This window comes from Caloenas nicobarica, chromosome 2 (genome assembly GCF_036013445.1).
Source record: "Caloenas nicobarica isolate bCalNic1 chromosome 2, bCalNic1.hap1, whole genome shotgun sequence".
Classification (NCBI taxonomy): domain Eukaryota; kingdom Metazoa; phylum Chordata; class Aves; order Columbiformes; family Columbidae; genus Caloenas; species Caloenas nicobarica.
The window spans coordinates 47,346,372-47,368,329 of NC_088246.1; the positions used below are offsets into that span (position 1 = coordinate 47,346,372).

General features: G+C 43.0%; 1 protein-coding gene across 6 annotated transcripts in view; it reads left to right on the forward strand.

The window, feature by feature from the left end:
* The first annotated feature begins 3,645 nt into the window (after positions 1-3,645).
* FYCO1 (FYVE and coiled-coil domain autophagy adaptor 1) overlaps positions 3,646-21,958 on the forward strand; it is a 51,100-nt gene continuing 32,787 nt past the window's right edge. The window contains exons 1-5 of one of the 6 annotated variants that reach the window (XM_065628129.1): positions 3,646-3,760; positions 13,164-13,348; positions 16,675-16,781; positions 17,901-18,026; positions 21,716-21,822. In XM_065628129.1, the coding sequence (XP_065484201.1) occupies positions 13,294-13,348; positions 16,675-16,781; positions 17,901-18,026; positions 21,716-21,822 (395 nt within the window). In that variant the 5' untranslated portion in view covers positions 3,646-3,760; positions 13,164-13,293. Of the gene's footprint in view, positions 3,761-3,949; positions 4,201-4,463; positions 4,662-10,459; positions 10,509-12,831; positions 12,968-13,163; positions 13,349-16,674; positions 16,782-17,900; positions 18,027-21,715; positions 21,823-21,958 lie in introns of those variants that run through there. The other 5 variants (XM_065628134.1, XM_065628132.1, XM_065628131.1 and 2 more) reach the window with 5 other exon arrangements.

A 21,958-nucleotide genomic window follows, 5' to 3' on the forward strand; every position in this document is an offset into this window, starting at 1 on the left:
TGGTGCCTACTTTGTCCACACAGGAGTGAAATGCAGCCAGTTCTGAGCAGTGGCAACTCCTCACCCCGATGTGCTCAGGTGGGAGTCAGTCTCCGAAGCTGACCTGATATTAGCACATCATTCTTCCAAGCCTCTCAGCCACCTTGTCTAAAATACCATATTTGCTTCTAGAGGTTTTCCAGAGCTTTGTTGGTTCTTTTTACGTGGCCTGCTACCAGATTTATACCTACTGGCAATTATTTGTCTACCTATTCAAAACAGATTGCAAACAGATGCAAAAAGTGCTTCCAAAGCTTTCTCCCTGCAGCCACAGAAAGTCTCTGATGATGAACAGCAGTCTGTTGTTCAGTCGAGCTACAATGGTATGTTAATCCCCTGAGGGTGACCAGGAAAACTGGGAGTTTGCTGCTCTCATAACATACTTCAAGTGCCTAGTGGAAGCAAAACCCTCCCCAGTTATTATATAATATCAATTAACTCTTTAAAGTATTAAAAGAAAATATGTAGCGCATTTGACAATAATGTCAGACAGATGGAAAGAACTCATCCTATGGACACGTATGCAGAGATCCCTATGAAATATTCACAGAATCTAACTGCCACAGGAGACATTTTTGTTTGTTTGTTTGTTTTGTTTGCTTGTTTTTGATAGATCCCAGTTATTTAAGAGGGTTTAGTAAAGACCTGCTCTAGTTAATGAGGCACCAAGGTGTTGTCAGCATGAGATGATTGATGACAGTGTATAATTTTACTGTATAATGAGCTAGATAGTGTGAATGTAAATTGACTCGTCTGAATGGAGGAAACTCTTCCCACAAAAAAATAGAGCACTTTTATGCATGACAATCCAAATTAAATGATTCTACATCAATTTGCAAACTTTGCACAGAAGTGGCTTCTAGTGCCACTAGAATGCAAAAAAAAAAACCAACCCAACCCCAAACCCAGACACATTCAAATTGTATTTTCAGAATCACTCAAAAAGAACTGCAGCTAGCAATAGATTTAACTTCTGATGTCAGAAGTTTGTTTCAGCCCTTAAATATTTATCTTGGCCTACATTTTAGCCATATGGAACAGAGGAATAAAGAATACAGCATGATCCTCTAATGACCCTTAATACACGTTAGGTAGCAATTTAGTAATTTTAGTTTATTTGAATTAGCTACCTCTGTGGAATATATTTGTGATCGCAAGGGTAACATTCCATCAACTAGTGAAAAGATTTTTCCCAGCAAATTCTTTCCTTTTGCTGGGATGACTGGCATTGCCTCTCCCGGGCTACAGAAAATAATAATTCCAATCCAGCTTATCATAGTTTCTGAAGAAGTTAATAAATAAATTTTATCATTATAAAAATTAAGAAAAACAACACAAATGGAACAGATAGTGCATTTTCCTTTTCTAGGGCAGCTTCCAAAAAGCAAAAATCTTGAACCTCTCTTGTTGCTAAGAAATGAAAAACATAGAAAAATCTAAGGAAGTGCTGGTCATGGACAGACCTAGCTGCAAACAGCATGATTTTGTCTGAAGAAATTGATGTCTGTATAAACAGGCAATAATTCAATCATTAATGTAGATAATTAAATATTTCTGAAAGTAGCTTGTCACTATGTAATTAAAAGGAGGAACAATCCATTCTACTTGATTGTTTTTAAGTGAGAAGTAAAACAGCACAAAGACTTTTTGAAAATATATAAAACTCCCTCCATTGCAGTGAAATTATCTGGGATTCGATTTGTCATTATTTGCAACTGATGACCCTGAGGTTACTTTTGGAAGACACCCAGATGTCTACAGATCGATGGAAAATGAACATTTGTTTTCAGCAGATGCTCTTGGTCCTGTACTGCCTGACATAGCAAAGCATGCCAAAAGAAGTCTGCCTGACGGCTGCCTCTGAACTATTAATATGTGTGACATCCCATTATGTTTCACAAGTCATGTGCCCATGACATGCTTAGCCCTATAGCCTGTACTTCTGAGGATATTAAAATGCTTTTGAGCTATGCAAAACCATACATTAGATGAAGATTATTCACCAAAACTTAAAGTCACTTAGTCATCCTTGAGTTGAGGATGAAAAAATGAGGATGATGGAGACATCTCAATGACTATGTACTACATGTATTTCCTCAGAGTCTTGAAAATAGAATTCTTTGATCTTATAGATGCCTAAGCTGATGTTTATGACACTAATGTAGTCACAAGCATTGTGGAAAGAACTGATGACAAACCACTTGGTCACAAGTTTTATTTAAAATCATTTATTTACCAAGGCAATGTGGAAAAAAGCAAAGCACACTTCAAATACAAAAACAATGTCTATTTCAGATGCTCTGAAAGAAACGTCCTTTTGGGGTATCATATGCCTTATGGCAGGGTTAAAATTTGAAGAGTGAATGTGGCTTGCTTCTACCAGGATCCTGGTTCCAGCTGGGAAATGGTGTGGGAGTATTAGGGACCCTGTGCCCCACTAACTCCCGGCACCCTGCCTTAGGAAGCGCACCCTTGTTCCAGTTTCACACCCGCTTTCTCCCAGTCCCTTACTGTACTTGGCCTTTATTAATCCCTCCCTACCTACGTCCTTCAGTCGTGGAAGAGGATTTTCCTTTTGTCAACTGACGAGGACAGAAAGGGGAAATCTGCTGCATACTGGATTTATTTAGCTTGACTTTCACACTTGGAAAGGGTTGTCATGCACTGCAACAAGCCGCCCAGAAAAGTGGTGGAGTCACCATCCCCAGAGGTGTTTAAAAGGTATTTAGATGAGGTTCTTAGGGACATGGTTTAGTACTAGAGTTAGGTTATGGTTGGACTTGATGATCCTGAGGGTCTCTTCCAGCTGAAATGATTCTATGATTCACTTCTGTTGTCCATGCAAAGAACTTGATGAACTGAGGCACAAACCTAAAAAAACCCAAACCAAACCAAAAAAAAAAAAAAAAGCCAACCAACCAACCAACCAACAACAACAACAAAAAATCCAAAACCAAAAAAACACCAAAACATACTGAACATTTGGTACATATTAAAAAGTTACACTTCTTGACAGGAGACTTTGCTTGAGGGTACCAGAAACACGCACCCCTGAGAGGAAACCACCCCAACACTGCCGCTGTAGGGGAAAGTGGCAATTTTTCCCACAAAGACATTCCAAAACTCCCTGTTTTCATCCTGATGCTTTCCCCCAGCCTCCCCCCTGCCCCTCACCGCTCAGCCGGGGCCTCCGCGTCCCACCGAGGTTTATAAATACGTAAAGGGTGAGTGTCAGGAGGATGGAGCCAGGCTCTTCTCAGTGACAACCAGTGACAGGACAAGGGGCGATGGGTATGAACTGGAACACAGGAGGTTCCACTTAAATATGAGACGAAACTTCTTCACAGTGAGGGTGCCAGAGCACTGGAACAGGCTGCCCAGGGAGGTTGTGGAGTCTCCTTCTCTGGAGACATTTAAAACCCGCCTGGACACATTCCTGTGTAACTTCATGTAGGTGTTCTGCTCTGGCAGGGGGATTGGACTAAGTGATCTTTCGAGGTCCCTTCCAATCCCTAACATCCTGTGACTCCGTGATTCTGTTTCTGTGTGCCCGCCGCCTCCGGGCCCGGCCGGGCGCCCGTAGCGCCGCAGCCAGCCACCGCCCCGGGGGTGGGGAGGCACCTCCAGCGGCCTCACGGGAGCTGTAGTCGGCGGGGAGCGGCGATCGGCGCCGGAGTCTCACCCGAGGCCGCGTCTCCGCGACATGGCGGCGGCCGCGCAGGTAACGCGCGTCACTCCCCCTGGCAGCCCCCCGGGGGAGCGCGGAGGGCGGTGGGGAAGAGGCGGCGGCTGGCGAAGGGAGGGAGGCAGGGGAAGTAACTTCGGCGGCTTCCACTTGTTGCCGCTCGGAGCTCGGCTCCGAGGGGAGGAGCCCCGGTGGGGATGGAGGGGGGCCAGAGCTGTGCCGCGGCCCCTCAGCGCCGGGCGGCGTCGGGGGGAGCCCGGCTGGGCCCTGCGGCGGGGTGACCGCCGGCCCGGCAGGGCGGCCTCAGCCCGGGGCGGGGTGACTGGGCCCGCACACACAGGCCGTGGGTAGCCTGGGTGGTGGCCAATGTCCGCCTAAACACTGGTCCAGAGGACACAGCTCCTGATCCCTCCAGGCCAGCGCCTAGGCGGCCGGCATCAAGGCCCAGTCACCTTAGCTGTCATCTGTTCCACCTGGTGAGCAATGATTTTAGGCCGGCATAAACGCTGCCCTCTGTTTTCTCCCCTGTCATCCACCCCCGAACGGACCCTCCGAGTCCTCCCCGTAGGTCGCAGCAGCTGCTGGAGGAGCAGCGTCACACGAGGCCCTGCTAGAAACGAAATATCTGCCCGCGTCCGTGCCCTCACCCCTTACAAAGTGCTGACAGGCAAATATTTGCCACGGCGCTAATCCCGCTTGCCCTTGTGTCGACAAATCTCCGGCAGGCGGACGGACGGGGAGAGTTTTGCTGGTGTGCGGGGCGGCTGGGTCTGTCTCCAGGGCAGATGCTGGCTTTGCAGCTGGCCCTCCTCCGGTTTACATTGATCCCGGTAATCCAGAGCAAGCAAGGGAAAAAAAAATAAAAGCGAACCTTTAGTGTAATCATCATCTGCTGCCTTTGGGCTCTGGATTCTCCTGGGGCAGAGGTCCTGCGGTGGTGAGTTGGGCTGCGGGGGGGCCGTGCCGTGTTTTGGAGGCTGGTGAATTCGTTGCTGCTGCAGCTGCATGTTTAGGAGCTCGGGGCCGTTACGTTTTGTCACCCAAGTTGACCACTCGGGTCATTGCACCCTGCAGATTTTTGCCAGTGCAAAGATTTGCTTGGTGTATGGAGTTAGTTAGCTATAGGTGGCACTCTCCTAGTTCATCTCATCCTTGAAACCGAGTTACTTTTCAAGTGTAAACAAAGAGGGAGGAGTACCAGGCCTGTGCTTCTTTAATGCTGGAGAGTGAAAGTGGGTCTTTGATTTTATCCAGCTCTGACTTCATGCGTCCATGGAGGCGGCCTGGGATTAAACTTTCAGGGTAAAACATGGACTCTGTCTTGTCAGCAACACAGTGACCTGTTCTCTGTTGGTGTTTTTCTTGTTTTTGGTTCTGATATGATGTTGCAGGACATGCAGCAGAGGAGATAAACTGCCTTGCAGTAGTGTGTTTTATGTTTTCCAGATATTATTCTATACGAGGGAATTTCCTAAAGCCTTACAATAATCCTCATGGGAGTGCTTGAATTTAAAAAATGTTCCAGATGTTTCAAACGGTGTTTCCAAACATTCACATTTAGAAAACTGCACTGCAATTAAAAAGTTGTACCTAAAATAGTGTGGTGGAAAACAAGTGATAGTCGATTTTGCTCTTCTTGTTGTAGTATATATATTTGAACATAGTTTCACTACTTCTTCTGAAGGGCCAGTTACTTAGTTATGGAGCCTGCTTTTCTTGCATAAAGGACCCTCTTATGTACACCATCTGATAACAGTGAAAGGGTGTATTGTGTTTGCAGTCCCTCTCTCCACTGCTAGAGGGTTACATAAAAGCAACAGGAATTCATCCTAACGTCCTGGGGGCCAGGGCCCACTAAGACTTGGTTGGTAGGGGTTCCAGACCTAAAGGAACAACTAGGGAGAGAAAAGTATTCAAAATGTGAAGAAAAGTATGTGTAAAGTTGCAGAACTTATCTCGTGAACTCAAGGAAAAGTAGTGCTGAAAATTATTTTTAACTTGGGTGGTTGTTTTCCTTAGCTGATCACATTTAAAAATTAACAATTGCTTCTTTGTCAAATAAACACCGAACCTTTCTAGTAATCTTTAGATGCTGCTGAGGTTATTAAACTGAAGGGAACTGTGAGACCTCTGAGTGTTTTTATTGTTACACATTATTCTTTTTATTTATTTATATTACTATGTTTCTATTTCTGTCTGTTTTTTCCAGTGCAAGGAGGCTTTTTTTGTATCTAGTCTAGTTCATATTTTCATGTAGTAATTCCAGTTTGTCCAGGGAGTGGTGGCTGTTTTTGTGTCCAAAAATTCTATAATAGTAGTAATTTTAAACACTTCATCCAAATGTATTTAGAGGAAGGCTCTACAGTTTGTAACACTGGTAGAAAGAGCAGAACCTTCTCAGTCTCAATCTCAGTGCTTGGAAGAGTTCTGGGAGACTGTTGCTGCACAGGGCCTTGACTTGTACACTCTTCCCTTTGCTTTAATACTTTTGTCCGTTGCAGTATTAGGTGGTTGCTCGAAGTAGAGTGATCTCAGCAAAGTCATTTTTAAACAGTTAACCCCTGAGTGTGTCCACCATAATGTTTAATTTACTGCTGGGAAGGAAAATGGGCACAGGAGAGGTCTTGCTACTTTGCTACTGCTGTGAGCCAGCTTAGGTTTTGAAAGTGAGCAGGCTGGATCAGGGTGTCCCCGAATAACTGGGCTGACGCCAAGTCTGCGTCACCTGTGAGGCTGGCTGTTCCCGGCCAGCTCAGCCGTGGCAGTCTCATACAGGCCTCTCTTCCCAAGGCTGTTAAACATTTGGGGTCTGTAACGCTGAAATTTCCCCTTGCCCCAGAAATGGTGACCTTCACTGGAAAACCGATGAGAAAAGAGGGAGAGAGGAAATACTCTGTGCTTCCTGCTACAGAGGAAAGAAAACAATAATTTTTGCTGTTGGCTCTGGGCAGCATGATTCACTCGGCAGCCTGTCAGTTTGGGTTGTCTCAGCGTGCTTCTTGCTTAATGTGCTTTCCTTGCCTCCTATTTGGTCTGTGTGTGCGTGGCCAAAACCTGTAATTTTCAGTGTTGCTTGTTGCTGGTTCACTGAGAACTACATATAGGTCAGGAGTTGCCCTAGAGAGCTACTGCTGCTGTTGGCTGGATGGAGGACAGATGGAATGCTACACATAGGCAAGTCTCAACACCCACCCGCCAAACTTCCCAAAACCATTAGTTGGAGGCAGCCTTTTCAAGTGCTTCTGAAACCTTGGCTTGGAGGGATAGTGTGGAACGGTAGATACAGAGGTAAAAAATCCTTCTAAGGAAAACCCCCGTTCAGAGTTAGGATGTAATGGTTGTTACTCTTAACTCTTCCAAAGTCTCAAAGGTAGCTGAGATGCCTTAGTCTGCACGTGCTAAGAAGTTAACAAGGCTCAGAGACCACGGAAATGTGAGACTCTTTGAAGACTCTAAGCTTGTACAATGAGCGAGCTGAGTGTCAGGAATGACCAATCCTTTTCAGCTGCAAGTCCTCTAATGTTTCTGTTTCTGTAGGTATCTATATGGTGCTCCTCAGAGTAGCATCCGAGCATCAGGTGCATGGCTTGAAAAATGTGTAAGAGGTTTAAATAGTTGGGTGAGTTACAGAGAGGAAGAGCAGGTCTTGTGGCAGGGAGGGTACCTGGGGATGGGGGGAAAATGGCTAGGTAGAATAAGAGTGTGAACAGGGAAAAAACCTTTTCACTTTTGAATGAAACCTGTCTTTTCAACTCGCTATACGGGCACCGAGGCGAGAGGGGGACCTTTCCCCAGGAGGAGTGAAATAGGATGGGAGTAGCTGAGGAGAAGCAAGCCTCTGGGAGAGTTATGGTTAGGTTAACTTGTAGATGTTAGTAAACACAGTGTAGCATTCCTGATATGGGGCGAGGTCTGGCGTGTCCTAAGGAAAAAGGGCAGATGAGTTTGTTAAAAGTGATACTAGTGCAATTCCTGTTATCAGAAGAGCACTGTTCTCCTTGTGAAGTGACTGCTTCCTCAAACAGGCAACTTGTCTCGTCATGAGACAGGGCTGACACAGCGATGTCTTTGTGATATGCATACAAGCTCATCCCTGTGTTGTTGTTTGCGGAAAGTGGTCATCTGAGTTCATGTTGTTCAACAGTTACTATGTGAGAAATACCAGAGACAAAGCAATGTATTCTACAAGTCAGGAAACTGCATCCCTGGTCTAATGCGTTGGTCTTTGGCAAAGTTCAGTGTAACGTTTTAAAAGAGTTTAAGTTGGGCCTTGCAGTGGGGGTCCAATTGAGTAGGTGCAACAGTAAAACAAATTGTTCGTGTTGCCAGTGTTCCCCACTCAGGGTTAAAAATTAACTATATCTCCTGGAGTTATCCTGCCACTGGTATACTTATAGCTCTTCCTTAGTTTTGACCTTTTTCTAAGAGCAGTTTGCAAATACAAGGAGTAGGGTGAATGCAGGCCAGTTGTCCATAGAACAAGGAAAAGATTATGCAAAATTTTACTGATTCTTTTGTGTCAGTCTCTCCTGTCAGGTTAGGGGTGCAAGCAGTATTTTGTGAATGTCGTTAGTTTGTGTTCTTATGCTGTAAAATGCAAATATCGCTAGAGTACAAGGGCATCCTCACAAAAGGGCTTTGCTGTAAGAAGTCTCTCTTCTGCTATGATATGATATTCTGTGAATTTATTTTTCTAGACACCTATTTTCTGCAAGATGCTTTTTATTACTAAATGTTTATATGCCCGAACCCTTCAAAAACAAGGTTTGTGTGTATAAGTGTGTGGGAAATCCAGCATAGGTTTGCAGTGTAGTCTCCTGTTTGAAGTACTAGGAGAAATAAAACAATATTTCTCCCAAACCATATTTTTGTAATTGAAATGTGAAGGTTTGTTTTTGTAGAAAACAAAGGAGGAAGATTATTTAGCAAGAAAATTTCACTTCTTGGAATGGAAACAAGATTCAAAACTCCAAATGGAAACCTTAGCTGACATTCAGGCTGTGCTTGCTTTTTGTTTTTAATCATCCTACTTAATGTAGTCCAGTGTGCATTTTTATCAATCACATATATTTATATGCAGTGTTAATGCACAAAGAGTTGAATTGCCCAGTAAAAGCATGTGTGTGTACATTAGAGAAGAGTCACACTGTCTTTTTTGCAGTTCACCTCAGAGCCTTGTTTCCAGCAAACAGTTCCTTAGCTTTATGGATATGCAGCTTTATGTACCTGCATGGTACAAAATGAGAAAAGCCAGCAGCACAGCTGCAGTAAATTCTATTTAGACTCTATGTTTCCTGCAACAACAAAGTACAAAGTACTTTTTCCAGACAGTGGTGTTACAGTTCTGAGCGGTAGATACTTCCTTTTCCCAGTTCTTCCTTCATCTTTGCCTTGAGGTTTGCATTCAGCATTCTTTTGTCAGTGTATCTTGTAACCAACTGTATGACCAGGTAGATAGTTTTTTCCACACACTCTCCCAATATGTGCCCTGCAGTTATCAGTCAGTATCTGCTCTTATGGGACAAATCACATTCACATTACACAAGGCTATAACACAGTTAAAGTTGTTGTGACTCATGCACGTAGGATTTGGCTCAGCATCCTCACTTCCCTGTTTTGTTTCATATAGAGTGTTAGAATAGGTACAGAATTGCAGGCACCAAATAATTAAGTCTTGTGATACTAGTGGAGGCCACGTGATGAAGTGCCCTTGTTTGGAATAGCTAGGCCAGAGTAGTTATGTTAACATGAAATATTTCCCTAAGCAGTAGAAAGTAGTGGACCTTGGTTTCTAATTATTTTGTCTTGCAGATCCAGTTTGCTTTTGAACTGCATTACACTGAGTTTGCAGTGCGAGCTTTGTGCATAGTGTTCACTGAAAATGCAGTTGAGTGAGGAGTGGATTCTCTGCTATCAGGCTATAGTGGAGGTCTCACTGCAGGCTTTTTGTCAATGAAGCGACACTCAGCTTGTAGACTTCCTCCCAGTTTCCTGTTCTGATTGCACATGAGGAGTGTAATATTTCAAAGACCTCTACCTTCTGTCAAGATCGGCCAAAATTGACCAATGAGTTTACAGAAATGTAGCTGCTGGAGTTGCAGACATGCTTACAGTAACACAAAGAGAATTTTAATGAAATCAGATTAAAAGCAGGTCATTGTAGCTACCCCACTAACCAATTTAATTGCAGTCATTGAATTTTGTTTACTGTTTTGTATGTGTGTCACTCGCCTTCAGGTAAATCTGTTCCTGTCAGTGGGTTGTTTCCTTTCTGTTTCTTTCTTTAATCTCCAGGATATCCTCCTCTGTAAAGAAGATTGTCACCCCCACACTAGTACTTATACCGGCAGGAGAGGGAGCAGCCACCTTCAGGCATCAGCAGGCAGGGCCCAAGAGCTCGAGGAGGGACTGGTGTCATGCCCTGTTTTGCCTCCTCTGCCATGTTCTGTGCCAGGTCATTAGTGTGGCTTCACCAATCTCATTGCAGCACTGCAGTTTTGTGCAAGTTAATGCTGTTGGCCTTAGTCAAATGCTATTATATAAGAGGTAACAATGCATCACCTAAAAAGCTTCTGACCCAAAGCAGGTCACTCGTGCCTGACAGATGTATCATGCTGTTCTCACGTAGCAGATATTTACAGATATACATAATAGGATAGGAAATGCTGGATGAACAGGGTTGTGCTCGAAATAGTCCTGGGAAAAATATTCTGTGATCAGGAAGAAGTAGATCAGGTGTTTACAGAAGCTCTTCGTATTTTGAAACCCTGGGAAATCAGTTAAGGTACGTTGTCGGCTTTCTTTGCCATAGGAAGTGAGAGCTCTGCACCTTTCTGTGAGACGCACTGTGTTTTTTAAGAACACCTCTGGAAGGGCCACAGAGGAGAGACTTACCTTTCTCCACATTTTGCAGAGGAGAAGGCGGGTAGAAAAAGTTTCAACACATTCTCCTCGTGCAATAGTCCAGGTCAAAAAATCCCCTTAGTCTCTGGGAAAAGAAACGAGTAAATGCATGTCTCATGGGTGCGAGCTGATGCAAGGAGCGGGGAAGCTGTGAGACCTTGCTACCTGTAGTGGGGAAAAGGGTAATTGGGAGGAGATGAAGAAGAAGAGTGGGCTGTGCAGCTGCATGCCTCCAACTGGGTTGTTGTCTCTGTTCAGGGCTCACACTCTGCCTGGGAGATCCTGGCAGAGATAGAGATGTATATTTTGTGCTGCCTTGGCACAACAGGATCAACCCATTGGGAACATGCTGCCTTTGCTTGCACTGTGCTGCTGAACTGTTGTGCACACAGTAATCATTTATCTGTGACTTCTGGGCAAACACACTAAATTACATATTGCCAGTGGGGCTGGGCCAAGTCTAAACCTCTTTAATCCTCCCCCAGTAAATCTCTGCTTGGGCAGTCTGCTGGGAACCAGCACTTGACAAGGTCCTGTGCTGCGCCTGTCTGCTGCAGGATGCCCCATGTCCTGCTCCCCACTGGCTGTTGCAAAATAAGGACTGAACTGCCATCTCTTCCAGGCTCTCTGTACATGCCTGTGTTTGGCCTGGTCACTGTTGTCCTGGCATGCCTCTTGCTTAGTCTTTGTGCCTCTGGAGCCTTGAATTGGAGCTCCTTCTGGCCTTTGGGAAGGACAGGCAGGATCCTCTTGTTGGCCCTTGTGCTTTTCCCCCATTGTGTGAGGAAGAGCATTTGGTTTAGCCACACATCTTGGCTTGCCATCGCCCACATTGCACGGTCTTCTCACCCATGCTCCTTTCTGTAACAGTTGCCAAACTGAACAGATATGGCTGATATTACCGTGCGTGCCCAGAAAAGGAAATGTTGACTCACTGGGTTTGTTATTCTTGCTTTTTTTCTTTGGTACCTAAACTCAGCAGGTTGCCAGGAAGTGGTGGTGCTTTATGTGATCACTCAGTAGAATCAGGATAGGAATCTTGGGCATGTAATGTTGTTGATCTAGGGTAAAAAAATCATGTTTGGCACCACAAAAGGTTGGCTGGTCTATGCTGTCTTGGCTTTCCCTCCCTGAAACAGCGCAAGTTGGGGTGGGGGTTTTGCAGGCCAAGGCCCTTCCCCAGGCAGCACAGGGTCCATGCAGCAGTTGTATCATAATGTAACGGCTGCCACCAAAATATGGAAGGGGAAACTAGCAGGTATTAAGGGAAATGCCCTAGGAAGCCGAATTTCAGCCTTTTTTAATACTTACCACGTTTGTGTCTCTGGCTTTGTTAAGGTTTGCTTCTTTTCAAACAGAAAAGAATACAGGATCACATCAGGACCATTTCCAAGTAATACCTGGATACATATGGTCGAAGGATGATCCATTTGATTAATTCATACACCTGGTTCAGCCATACCGATTTAGTTATTTTGGGAGTGAAAGAAAAAGAAAGAGGAAGGAGATATAATCACAACCTAATCACATTTGTATTTCAGAAGTTTGTACGATTTTAATTACAACTTAATTTAATTGTATTTAAGCTTGAATGATCACAAAAGCAGAGAAGTGTAATGGCAAATTTTCTAAAGATTCAGTACTTTGGGTGTTGTGCTTGCTGGAAAATTTGCGGGCAGAATTCTGAACAACCTTTGAACAGGGTGCTTAGTAAATTCCCTATGCAGTTTCTGTGTGGTATCTTTTGAATGATCATTCCTAGATTAGTTTTAAAAAGTTTGCGTCCCCAGGCATGGTTGTTTTAGTAAAGTGTTTGAGGCTTTTAATTTATTTTAATTCATTAATTTTAATTAAGGAAAGCTTTCCTATGATTTTCTCTTGTCATTGTTCTAAGCGAAGGAGGTAACGCAAGGTATATTTATGCAACCAGGGATGCTGTCACAGAGCTTAAAATAAAGTGGTGTCCTCTTACATGTGTTGGGAACAGTGGGTTCTGAGGAGAGGATGAGAGATATTTCTCATGCTGAAACCAGTCTCCAATACTAAATCTTTTAGTAACTCTTATGAGTTAAAAATATGCTTCAATGCCAGAGAATCAAACATGCATCATTTTTTGACTCTTTGGCCTATGCCTAGTCTGTGTCTTGAAAGTCTCTCTGAAATGGAAAAGTCGTTGTATCTTTTTACTCTGCAGCCAGATCTGGCAGAGGGTTTTGAGAGGAGAAGTCCTGTGTCATCAGAACCTCCCTCAGGGTCACAAGATGAGTTGCATGAAATGCCAGCCTGAGCTGGGCTGTAAGACTGTGTTGGAACTCCAGTCAGAGAAAATTGCTTTCTGAGGTTTGCTCAGTAGTTTTGAAAGACATAACTGAAGAAATAACTGAAATAGAAAGTGAAATCTAGAAGGAAATGTAAAGGAGGTTCCTGGAAAAGAGTTGGTCTTACGTGAATTCATTACTAAACAGGATCTAAAATGCTAAAGCACCTCTCTTCTGCTCATTTGAGATGCTAATTACTTTATTTTTGACTTTTACAGAGTTGCAGGTGTGACAGAGAAGAATAATCTTTGACAGCCCAATGGTCATGAAGGATATGAACTCTGCACTTTTTATCTAGATGGATGAAAAGATTAACAGCCCAGAAGGGGAGTACATTTGGTTTTCAAGATGGCAGCAACTGGTGGCGAAAGCCAGCTGCAGCGGATTATCAGAGACTTGCAAGGTACAGTGCCATGCTGACAGATTCATTCTATAGGCTGGACTGCGCCTTCCATGCTTTAGATAACAGAGAGTAGGAGTTGTGTTTTCAGGCGTGTAACACTTTTGTGCAGCAATTGTAACAATGTAGTTCAAGGTGTGTGATGTGCTCGGTAGAGATGTGACTGCTCTTTTTTTGTGCTCTACCTTCTGTAGGATCCATAATTCTTAAATCCTGCAAATTTAAACATACAAGATGAGAAATAAGTTTTACAATTTAAAAAAATGTGTCTGTATGGTATGCAGTGCATGCTAGGAATTTGTTGACATGAGTAGAGCTATGCTGTTACAAGACTTCATGTGAGATAAGGAGAAGGCCTGATTTTTAGATCCTCACTTGATGGGAAGCTGGTGTGGAGTCGCTGCTCGTATAGGAAGGGAAAAAAACCAGAAGGCAAACCAGACTGGGAATGGAGACCCGAAGGAAGTGTGCTGGAGAATTTGATCTGCTGATCTTACCACAGTGGAACATGCTTTCTGTGCATCTGACTTGTCCTCCACTAGCAGTAGCCAATCTCATTTTCCAAAGCTCTGTTTCAGGCCAAAATTGGCAGCATAACTGTTTCCCTGCTCTGTCTCTGTTCTAATCAGCTGCCTATAGAAAGATCCAGATACTTTTCTTTCTAATTTTTATTAAATATTAATATAAGGTATGATATGCATCAAAGCTGGGAATCTAGGTCTTCCTGTAACATAAAAAGGAGATCTATGTGCTTGCTAACAAGAAGACGTTTTAATTTGCAAAGAGGATTGAGTGAGACTGGGACCTAAGGCTCGCTTGGGCACCTCAAAGAAGTACAAAACCAAGCGGAAGGGAAGCTCAAAATCAGGAATTTCTGATGCTGAGAAGTGCAGCCTTTTGGGGCCAGAGTGTCCAGGGAGTTTGCTTGGACTTGAAATTTCCTCACCCGCTATGAATGTAGGTTTTACGGAAGAGTAGTTGCTGTATGCTTATTTTTATGTAAATTATTTTTCCCGTTTGTGTTTTGTAACCAGCACAAGCTGAACCTTCCTGAATAAAGCCTGGAGAAGATAAATGTGCTGACTGAACGACTGTTCTCGTGTTACTGATCCCCTTTAGCAGATTACATGCTTTGTCCTTTCTAGTCAGAGCTCTGTTTTTCCTGTGGCAATAAAAAAGGCTTTTTAAAATATATATTAATGGCAAAAGGCAAACTAGAAATAACATTGGCCCATCATTTGGTGAGCATGGTCACCTTATTAACAGGGACATAGACAGAGCCAAGACATTTAGTGCTTTCTTCGCCTCAATCTTCAACACCGATGATGGACTTGGGGGCCCCCATAACCCCGTGTTAGAAAACTGTGGCTACGAGAACAATTAACTCCCAATCAATCTGGAACTTGCACGGGATTTGCTAGTCCAGGTACATCCTTACAAGTCGATGGGTCCTGATGGGATTCATCCAAGGGTGCTTAAAGAGCCGGCTGACATCATAGCGAGACTTCTCTCTGAGATTTTTCAATGCTCTTGGGAATCTGGAGAGGTTCCGGATGACAGGAAGCTGCAAACATTGTCCCAATCTACAAGAAGGGCAACAGGGATGATCCTGGCAACTACAGATCTGTCAGTCTCACTTTTGTGCCTGGCAAAATCATGGAGAAGATCGTTCTGGGAGTTATTGAAAAACATCTGAACGACAACGCAGTCATTGGTCCCAACCAGCACGGTTTCATGAGGGGAAAGTCTTGCTTAACAAACTTAATTTCATTCTGTGACAAGGTTACCCACCTAGTTGACCAAGGGAAGCCTGTTGACATGATCTTTTTCGATTTCAGTAAAGCCTTTGATACAGTCTCTCACAGTATCCTCCTGGACAAGATGTCCAGCATACAGCTGGATAAACACACAATGCAGTGGGTGAGCAACTGGCTGATGGGCCGGGCTCAAAGGGCTCTAGTAAATTGGGTTATGTCGGGCTGGCAGCCAGTCACTAGTGGAGTTCCGCAGGGATCCATCTCAGGCCCAGCACGCTTCAATGTCTTTATAAATGACTTAGACTCAGGACTTGAGGGATGGCTTAGTAAGTTTGCTGATGACACATAATTGGGAAGCGCTGTTGACACTCTTAAGGGCAGAGAGGATCTGAACAGAGGGATCTGAACAAGCTGGAGAACTGGGCAATCACCAACCACATGAAGTTCAATAAGAGCAAGTGCCAGATTTTGCACCTGGGACATGGCAACCCTGGCTGAATATACAGATTGAGGGATGAGATGCTGGAAAGCAGCTCCATGGAGAGGGATCTGGGGTTTCTGGTCGACGGCAAGTTGAACTTGAGCCAACAGTGTCCCTGGCAGCCAAGAGGGCAACTGTGTCCTGGGTGCACCCAGCCCAGCATTGCCAGCCGGGCAGGGAGGTGATTGTCCCACTCTGCTCTGTGCTGGTGCGGCCTCACCTGGAGCACTGGGTGCAGTTCTGGGTGCCACAGGATAAAAAAGATATAAAGCTACTGGAGAATGTCCAGAAGAGGGCCACAAAGTTGGTGAAGGGTTTGGAGAGGAAGCCGTATGGGGAGCGGCTGAAGTCACTTGGTTTGTTCAGCTTGGAGAAGAGGAAAGTAAGAGGAGACGTCATGGCGGCTACAGCTTCCTCACAAGGGGAGGAGGAGGGGCAGGCTCTGGTCTCTTCTCTCTGGTGACCAGTGACAGAACCCGAGGGAACGGCAGGAAGATGTGCCAGGGGAGGTTTAGGTTGGACATTAGGAAAAGGTTCTTCACCCAGAGGGTGGTGGAGCACTGGAACAGGCTCCCCAGGGAGGTGTCACGGCCCCAAGCCTGACAGTGTTCAAGAAGAGACTGGACAACACCCTCAGACAGAGGTGTGAACTGTGGGGTTGTCATATGCAGGGACAGGAGTTGGACTCGATGATCCTTGTGGATCCCTTCTAACTCAGGACATTCTGTGATTCTATGAATACCTTAATGTGCACATGAGACTGCAAAAAGTTGTTTCTCTTTGCTGAAGAATCAGTTAGCAATTGTCTGTTACCAGTTTTTGCTGAGTGTCAGAAGGAGGTTTTGCTCTTTTTAAGAAGTAGTCAGCATACATACTTGAGCTCTCATTTTTTCATAGATGTTTAATTGCAAGCATGTCAATAAGCTTTTTGCACTGTTGTTAAGACATTTGGACTGAAAGAAACTGAACACACATGCATAATGTCCAGGCAAAACCCCATTTATTTAGTTGTTTATGGATCCTGTCCTATATATTCTATGTTTCTATGATACTCTTGCGTTAGTTAACTGTTCTCGTGTCTTGTTTTAAAGACGCTGTAACTGAATTAAGTAAAGAATTTAAAGAAGGAGGGGAACCGATCACAGATGACAGTGTCAACTTGCAAAAGTTCTCCTACAAGCTTGAATACCTTCTACAGGTAAAAAGTGATGTGTGTCATTTGTAATCTACCATCAAAGTTAGACCTCGTTTTCTCTTATTACCTCTGCAGTATGTGGGGTTTAACCCAGATAATCATAAATATCCAATTGAGTCTCTTTTTTCTTTTTTTTTACTCAGTAAGTGGATTGAAATTTGTGCTGCTTATTTTACTTATTTCAATTGAAAGTAAATAAATGTAATAATAAGGCAGTGCTGACAGTTTGATTGAAGAATGTAAGGCATTTTTCTGTTGATCTGAAACATTTAAGCTTGATTATAAAGATATATCCTGCTAAATTATCTTGGAAAAACTGTGGTAGTGAAATATTGACAACACTTTAATGCAAAATAAATACTAGTAAGCTGTGCATGATGCAGTTATAGTGGTGTGAGTAATTTAGAGAATTTTTAGAAATTTCACTTTGGAAATTCATTTTTATTGTATGGAAAGCTTAATGCAAAAGGCTGATTTTTAATCTGGAATGCTGCTTTTTGACCATCCTCGAAATTTAAGTAGGAGGGGACACTGCTTGGCAGATAGAAATTGAGTTTGCATAGTCTTGTGTCTTGTCTACACATACTGTAATCATGTCACTGATTGCAACAAAGACATACTAATCAAGCCTTTATCTAGGCAAGGGAGTTATAATTGGGTTGCAGAGGCTTCAGCAGAAGCTGAAGACTACTTTGGGATTTAAATGGTCCAAGCTGCGGTCCATACCGTCGCTGCATTGCTGCTCTGAATGTGCCGTAGCTAGAGCAGGTTTTTCTGGTATGTTCATGTGTGCTATTGCCACACTTGATTGCAGGTCTCTCAGCAACTGGTTGTTACTTCTTTGTTCTTAAACAGCTGTTGAATCCGCTGCAAGTCTTTGTTTCAGCAGTTTTGAATAGATGTTGATATTTTAACTAGACCCAGAACATTATTATCTATTACTGTCTGTAAAGTAGCTTTTCTAACTGCTGGATTGCATCAGTGCAGTACAATGTGTCTGTCCTTTGTGAATACAATGAGTAAAACTAAGAGGAGTCATGAAACTACATTTCTGGGAGATGAATTCCAAGTAGCTGTATATATTTAATTTTTGCTAATTGCTTTTTGTTTTCCTTGTTTAAGTTTGACCAGAAAGAAAAAAGCACATTGCTGGGAACCAGAAAAGACTACTGGGATTATTTCTGCGACTGCCTGGCAAAAGTCAAAGGAGCTAATGATGGAATCCGCTTTGTCAAGTCTATTACAGAAGTAAGTATATCAGTTAAGCATCATAATATGTGGTTTATGTTTTGGTATGTCTTTTCAGAGAGCAGGAAAGAAAATACACTGCTTTTAACGTACAGAAAAAAAAAGTTGGGAATTTTTATTTTTAATTCTCATATAAAGTATAAAAATGTAAGGTTACTCTTTTTACAAGGGCACTAAATTATGTAGGATTGGGTAGCCTGACTCTTCGGTATTTTGAAGACCACTTACACAACTGAATGGTCCTGTTTGTCTCTGGCTGTGCCCTGCCTTTTCATACACTTAGTGCCATTTTCTCTAAAAATGAATGAAAAATGAAGTAAAGGGTAGAGCCTGACATCTCTAGCACAGTTCGAGGCACAAGGACTTCCTCTAAGAGTACAAGGAAAGATTCACCATGTTTCATATTTCTTAAGACTTTTTCAACTGGTCAGTAGAGCTGAGGAGGACTGACCAAGAGCAGCGTTTCATCTTCTGTCTCAACTTTGTTCCTCCATGTCAAATAGCATAATGTAATGGCTCATGGTGGTTGTCTTTATTCCCTCGGGTAAGCTGTCATGAATAGGACAAAAACCTTTATTTTTATTAGATATGGTAATGAAAGCTTAATCTTATAACAGCCGTGTTATGTCTTCAGCTCAATGAGTGGGTGGAGTAAGTGCTGTGAGAAGATTTCTGTGCTGATCCTGTCTGAGTCTTTAGAGTCATTTGAAGAACTCCCTCATGGGTAAAAAGGTGGTGGTGTGGTGGTGCTGACCACCATTGTCCTGATGCTCAGTGCTGTTATCTGTGAGCAGTGCTAACCTGTATTAGCAAGTTACCATTTACAGCAGATTTCCCTATTCTCTTAGCAGTTCCTCCACAGCAGCTCTAGATAATGTTGTCTTGAGCCATCTGAGAGGGAGCTGTGATAGTCTAGCAGAGTCAGGCTCTGTGTTCCCTATCTTACTTTCTTCTCTCAGCAACTTGGGCAATATTGAATTTTGCTGTTCCAAGGTGAGCAAACCAAGGAAGGGCTCCAGTTTGTTTTACCGCTGGGAAGGGAAACAGGAGAAAGCCATGGAAGTCAGGTTTGACTTTACCACTACTTCCAGGAAGACAGGAGAAGGACAGTGACCTCTGCTGCAGGAAAGATCCTGTGACTGTGACTACTCACCCTTAAATTCTCAGCAGCAGTAGCCAATCTGATTTCTCTGCAAAGGGAGACTGTGCTGTAGCCTTCAACAGTTGCCTGTGGCATCACCTGCATATTGCCACTTGTAAAGGCTGCTGTGCTTTTTCTTCCTTCGTCAGTACCTCTGGCTGGTTAATGGTTAGCATGATGTCAGAAATTATTGTCTGGAAGAAGGACATTTTCTGTTTCTGTACAGCCATAGAAATTAGCTTGTGGAAGACTTCTTTTAACTTTATTAGCTTGTGGTTTAGGAATATGAACTGTAAAAATCAGTCAACTGTTTCAGATAACTGAGCTGGCAGACTCAGGTCCAGAAATTAAATGACAGATGACAGAAAAATGTGTTGGTTATTTCCCTTCATTAGAGATGGAAATCAGCAGCCAATTTTTGAACCTGGCTGGATGGAACATAAAGGTTTCCAAATGTAATTTATTTGCTCACTGAACAGTACTTGTTGACTTCGAAAGATGGAAGCGAGCAAGGAGGAAAGAGAAATGGCTGTTGCTTTTTAAGAATGGTCAAACATTTAACAGTGTAATGTCTCTTCTTTGCCTGCAGAGCTTCTAGTATTAGGGTGTATGATATGCTAGAGAGGTGGAGCAAGGAAGCAAATAGGAAAACCCTGGAAACTGATTGTTAATTAAACAGAGATCCTTGTCCTTGATGGCGTTAGGTGAGCAGTGAGTTCTGGTTCTTTCTCTTTCAAGAGGTGATTACACTGAATGCACGTTTTTCCAAGTCTTTACAGCCGTACATTGCACCTTAGCTACAGTGTTTGCAGTTAACATGGAAACACTGACAATACCAGACACTGCCTGCCTCCCTGGACTCTGGCAGGGCTTTTTAGCAGGAGGTGGCATGGTTTTGTTTCCTAGTCAAATAGTCTTTGGCTACTTGTAGCTGCATATATGTGAATATTTTGCTCTACTTCTCATCACGTACATTTGTTCTAGTATCTCCATGCTTAAAAAAGGCATTACGGTTTAAATTGATAAACCAGTGGAAGTAAGGACAGGATTAGTCCCATGGCTTCCAGTGTTTTCTTTGACTGTTCTTAAGAGGTTCGCTATATATGTCTAGATAGGAAAAACATTTGTGAGCTTCTGTGCACAGGACAGGGAAGGCATCTGCCTGAAGAAATACTCAGACATATAGAGAGTGAATGAGGGCAAGAAATTACTGAGTTGGCAAATTAAATTTGCTATTTCTGGAGTACTTAGTCTCTGGAGACCATGTTATTTCACACTTTGTGTCCTATAGAATTCAAACCAAAAAGAGGGAAAAGGTGTTGCATCCTTTGCTCCACATTTCTTCAATCCATTTATAAGGAACATTTTTGTATGTAGTGGCTTGCTGAGATAAATGAGGAACCTGTGTCGTGAGTGCAGAAGCTCAGCAACAGTAAACCCAAGGCAATAGAGAGTTAAGATGTTGCTCTCACTTCACCACAGTGGAATACTCATCAAAACAAGAGAAAGCTTGTGTGGCCTTTGAGCCTTCTTTCACACTAACTTGTCGAGCAAAATTTACAGTTACTTGCTAACTTGATTCTCAGCCCCTCTAATATTTTCCTTGGCTTTCATTTTAAAATCATTAATATATTTGGGTTTGTTAGTTAGATGAGCAGTTTGGCTGACTGGTGAGACATTCTTCTCATCATTTTAATTTTCTGTTCCTAAATTGATTTTGATGGAAAGGAGAAATGAGACACTACTGCATGGTGTTTCATTATTTTGCAGGACAGCAAATAGCTCAGATGTAAAAGACAAAACATCAATTCCCCAAGTCAGTAGCAATAACAAAACTTAGTGCTGAGTTTTGTGGTCCCCCTTATGTTGATTTAACAGCTGTCTTCATAAAAAGATCCATTAATTTTGGTCATGCAGCTGCTCTTGGTCTGAAGTAAGAATTAGATTTTTATCAACTTCATGGCTAAGTATTAAGAAAGGCTTTTTGCATCGTCTGGTGTTACTGTGTCGAGGGGATATATTTATTTGTGTATGTGTACATCTTTGTTCTCTGACTAGATCTGCCCTAAAGCCCTTCCAGCTGTGGCCAAACACATCTGAAGTAACCTAAGGAATCACTTCAGGTTTTGCTGGACATCGTGAGATTTTTCTTTATATTGGCATTTGCCCTTAGCATAGTCTGTACTCACGTACTCAGTGTATTAGATGATTCATTGGTCCTGTGATGCCTTTTATATTATTATAAGTTAGACAACAGCCAGCTGTAGATACAAATTTGTCATTCAAAAAAGATTCCACTCAATGACAGTGTTGGGAACAGGTGTCTCTCAGTGGCAGTTCTTACTACTGCCTTTACAACTAATGGCTTATTGTTGTTGGTTTTGGTTTGTTGGGGTTTTTTTTTGTTTGCTTTGGTTTTTTGTTGTATTTATTTATTTATTTAGATGTTGCTGTTGTTCTTGTTGTTGTGTCAGTGTGTAGACTGTTTTGGCCATGTCTCTACAAATTATATTTAGAATTTTCTTTTCTTGTGGTTTCTCCATTCCAGCTACGAACATCTCTTGGAAAAGGAAGAGCTTTTCTTCGCTACTCCCTGGTTCACCAAAGGCTAGCAGACACCTTGCAGCAATGCTTTATGAACACCAAGGTGACCAGGTGAATAACAAAGTACCATGTTAACTAATGGGTGCTTGCTCAGTGTGATCAAGCAATATCACCTAGTAGCTATTGAAAGAAATTGAAACCCTTCCAAATAGTTGGCTTAGAGAGCTGGTAATAGGATAGGAAGGAT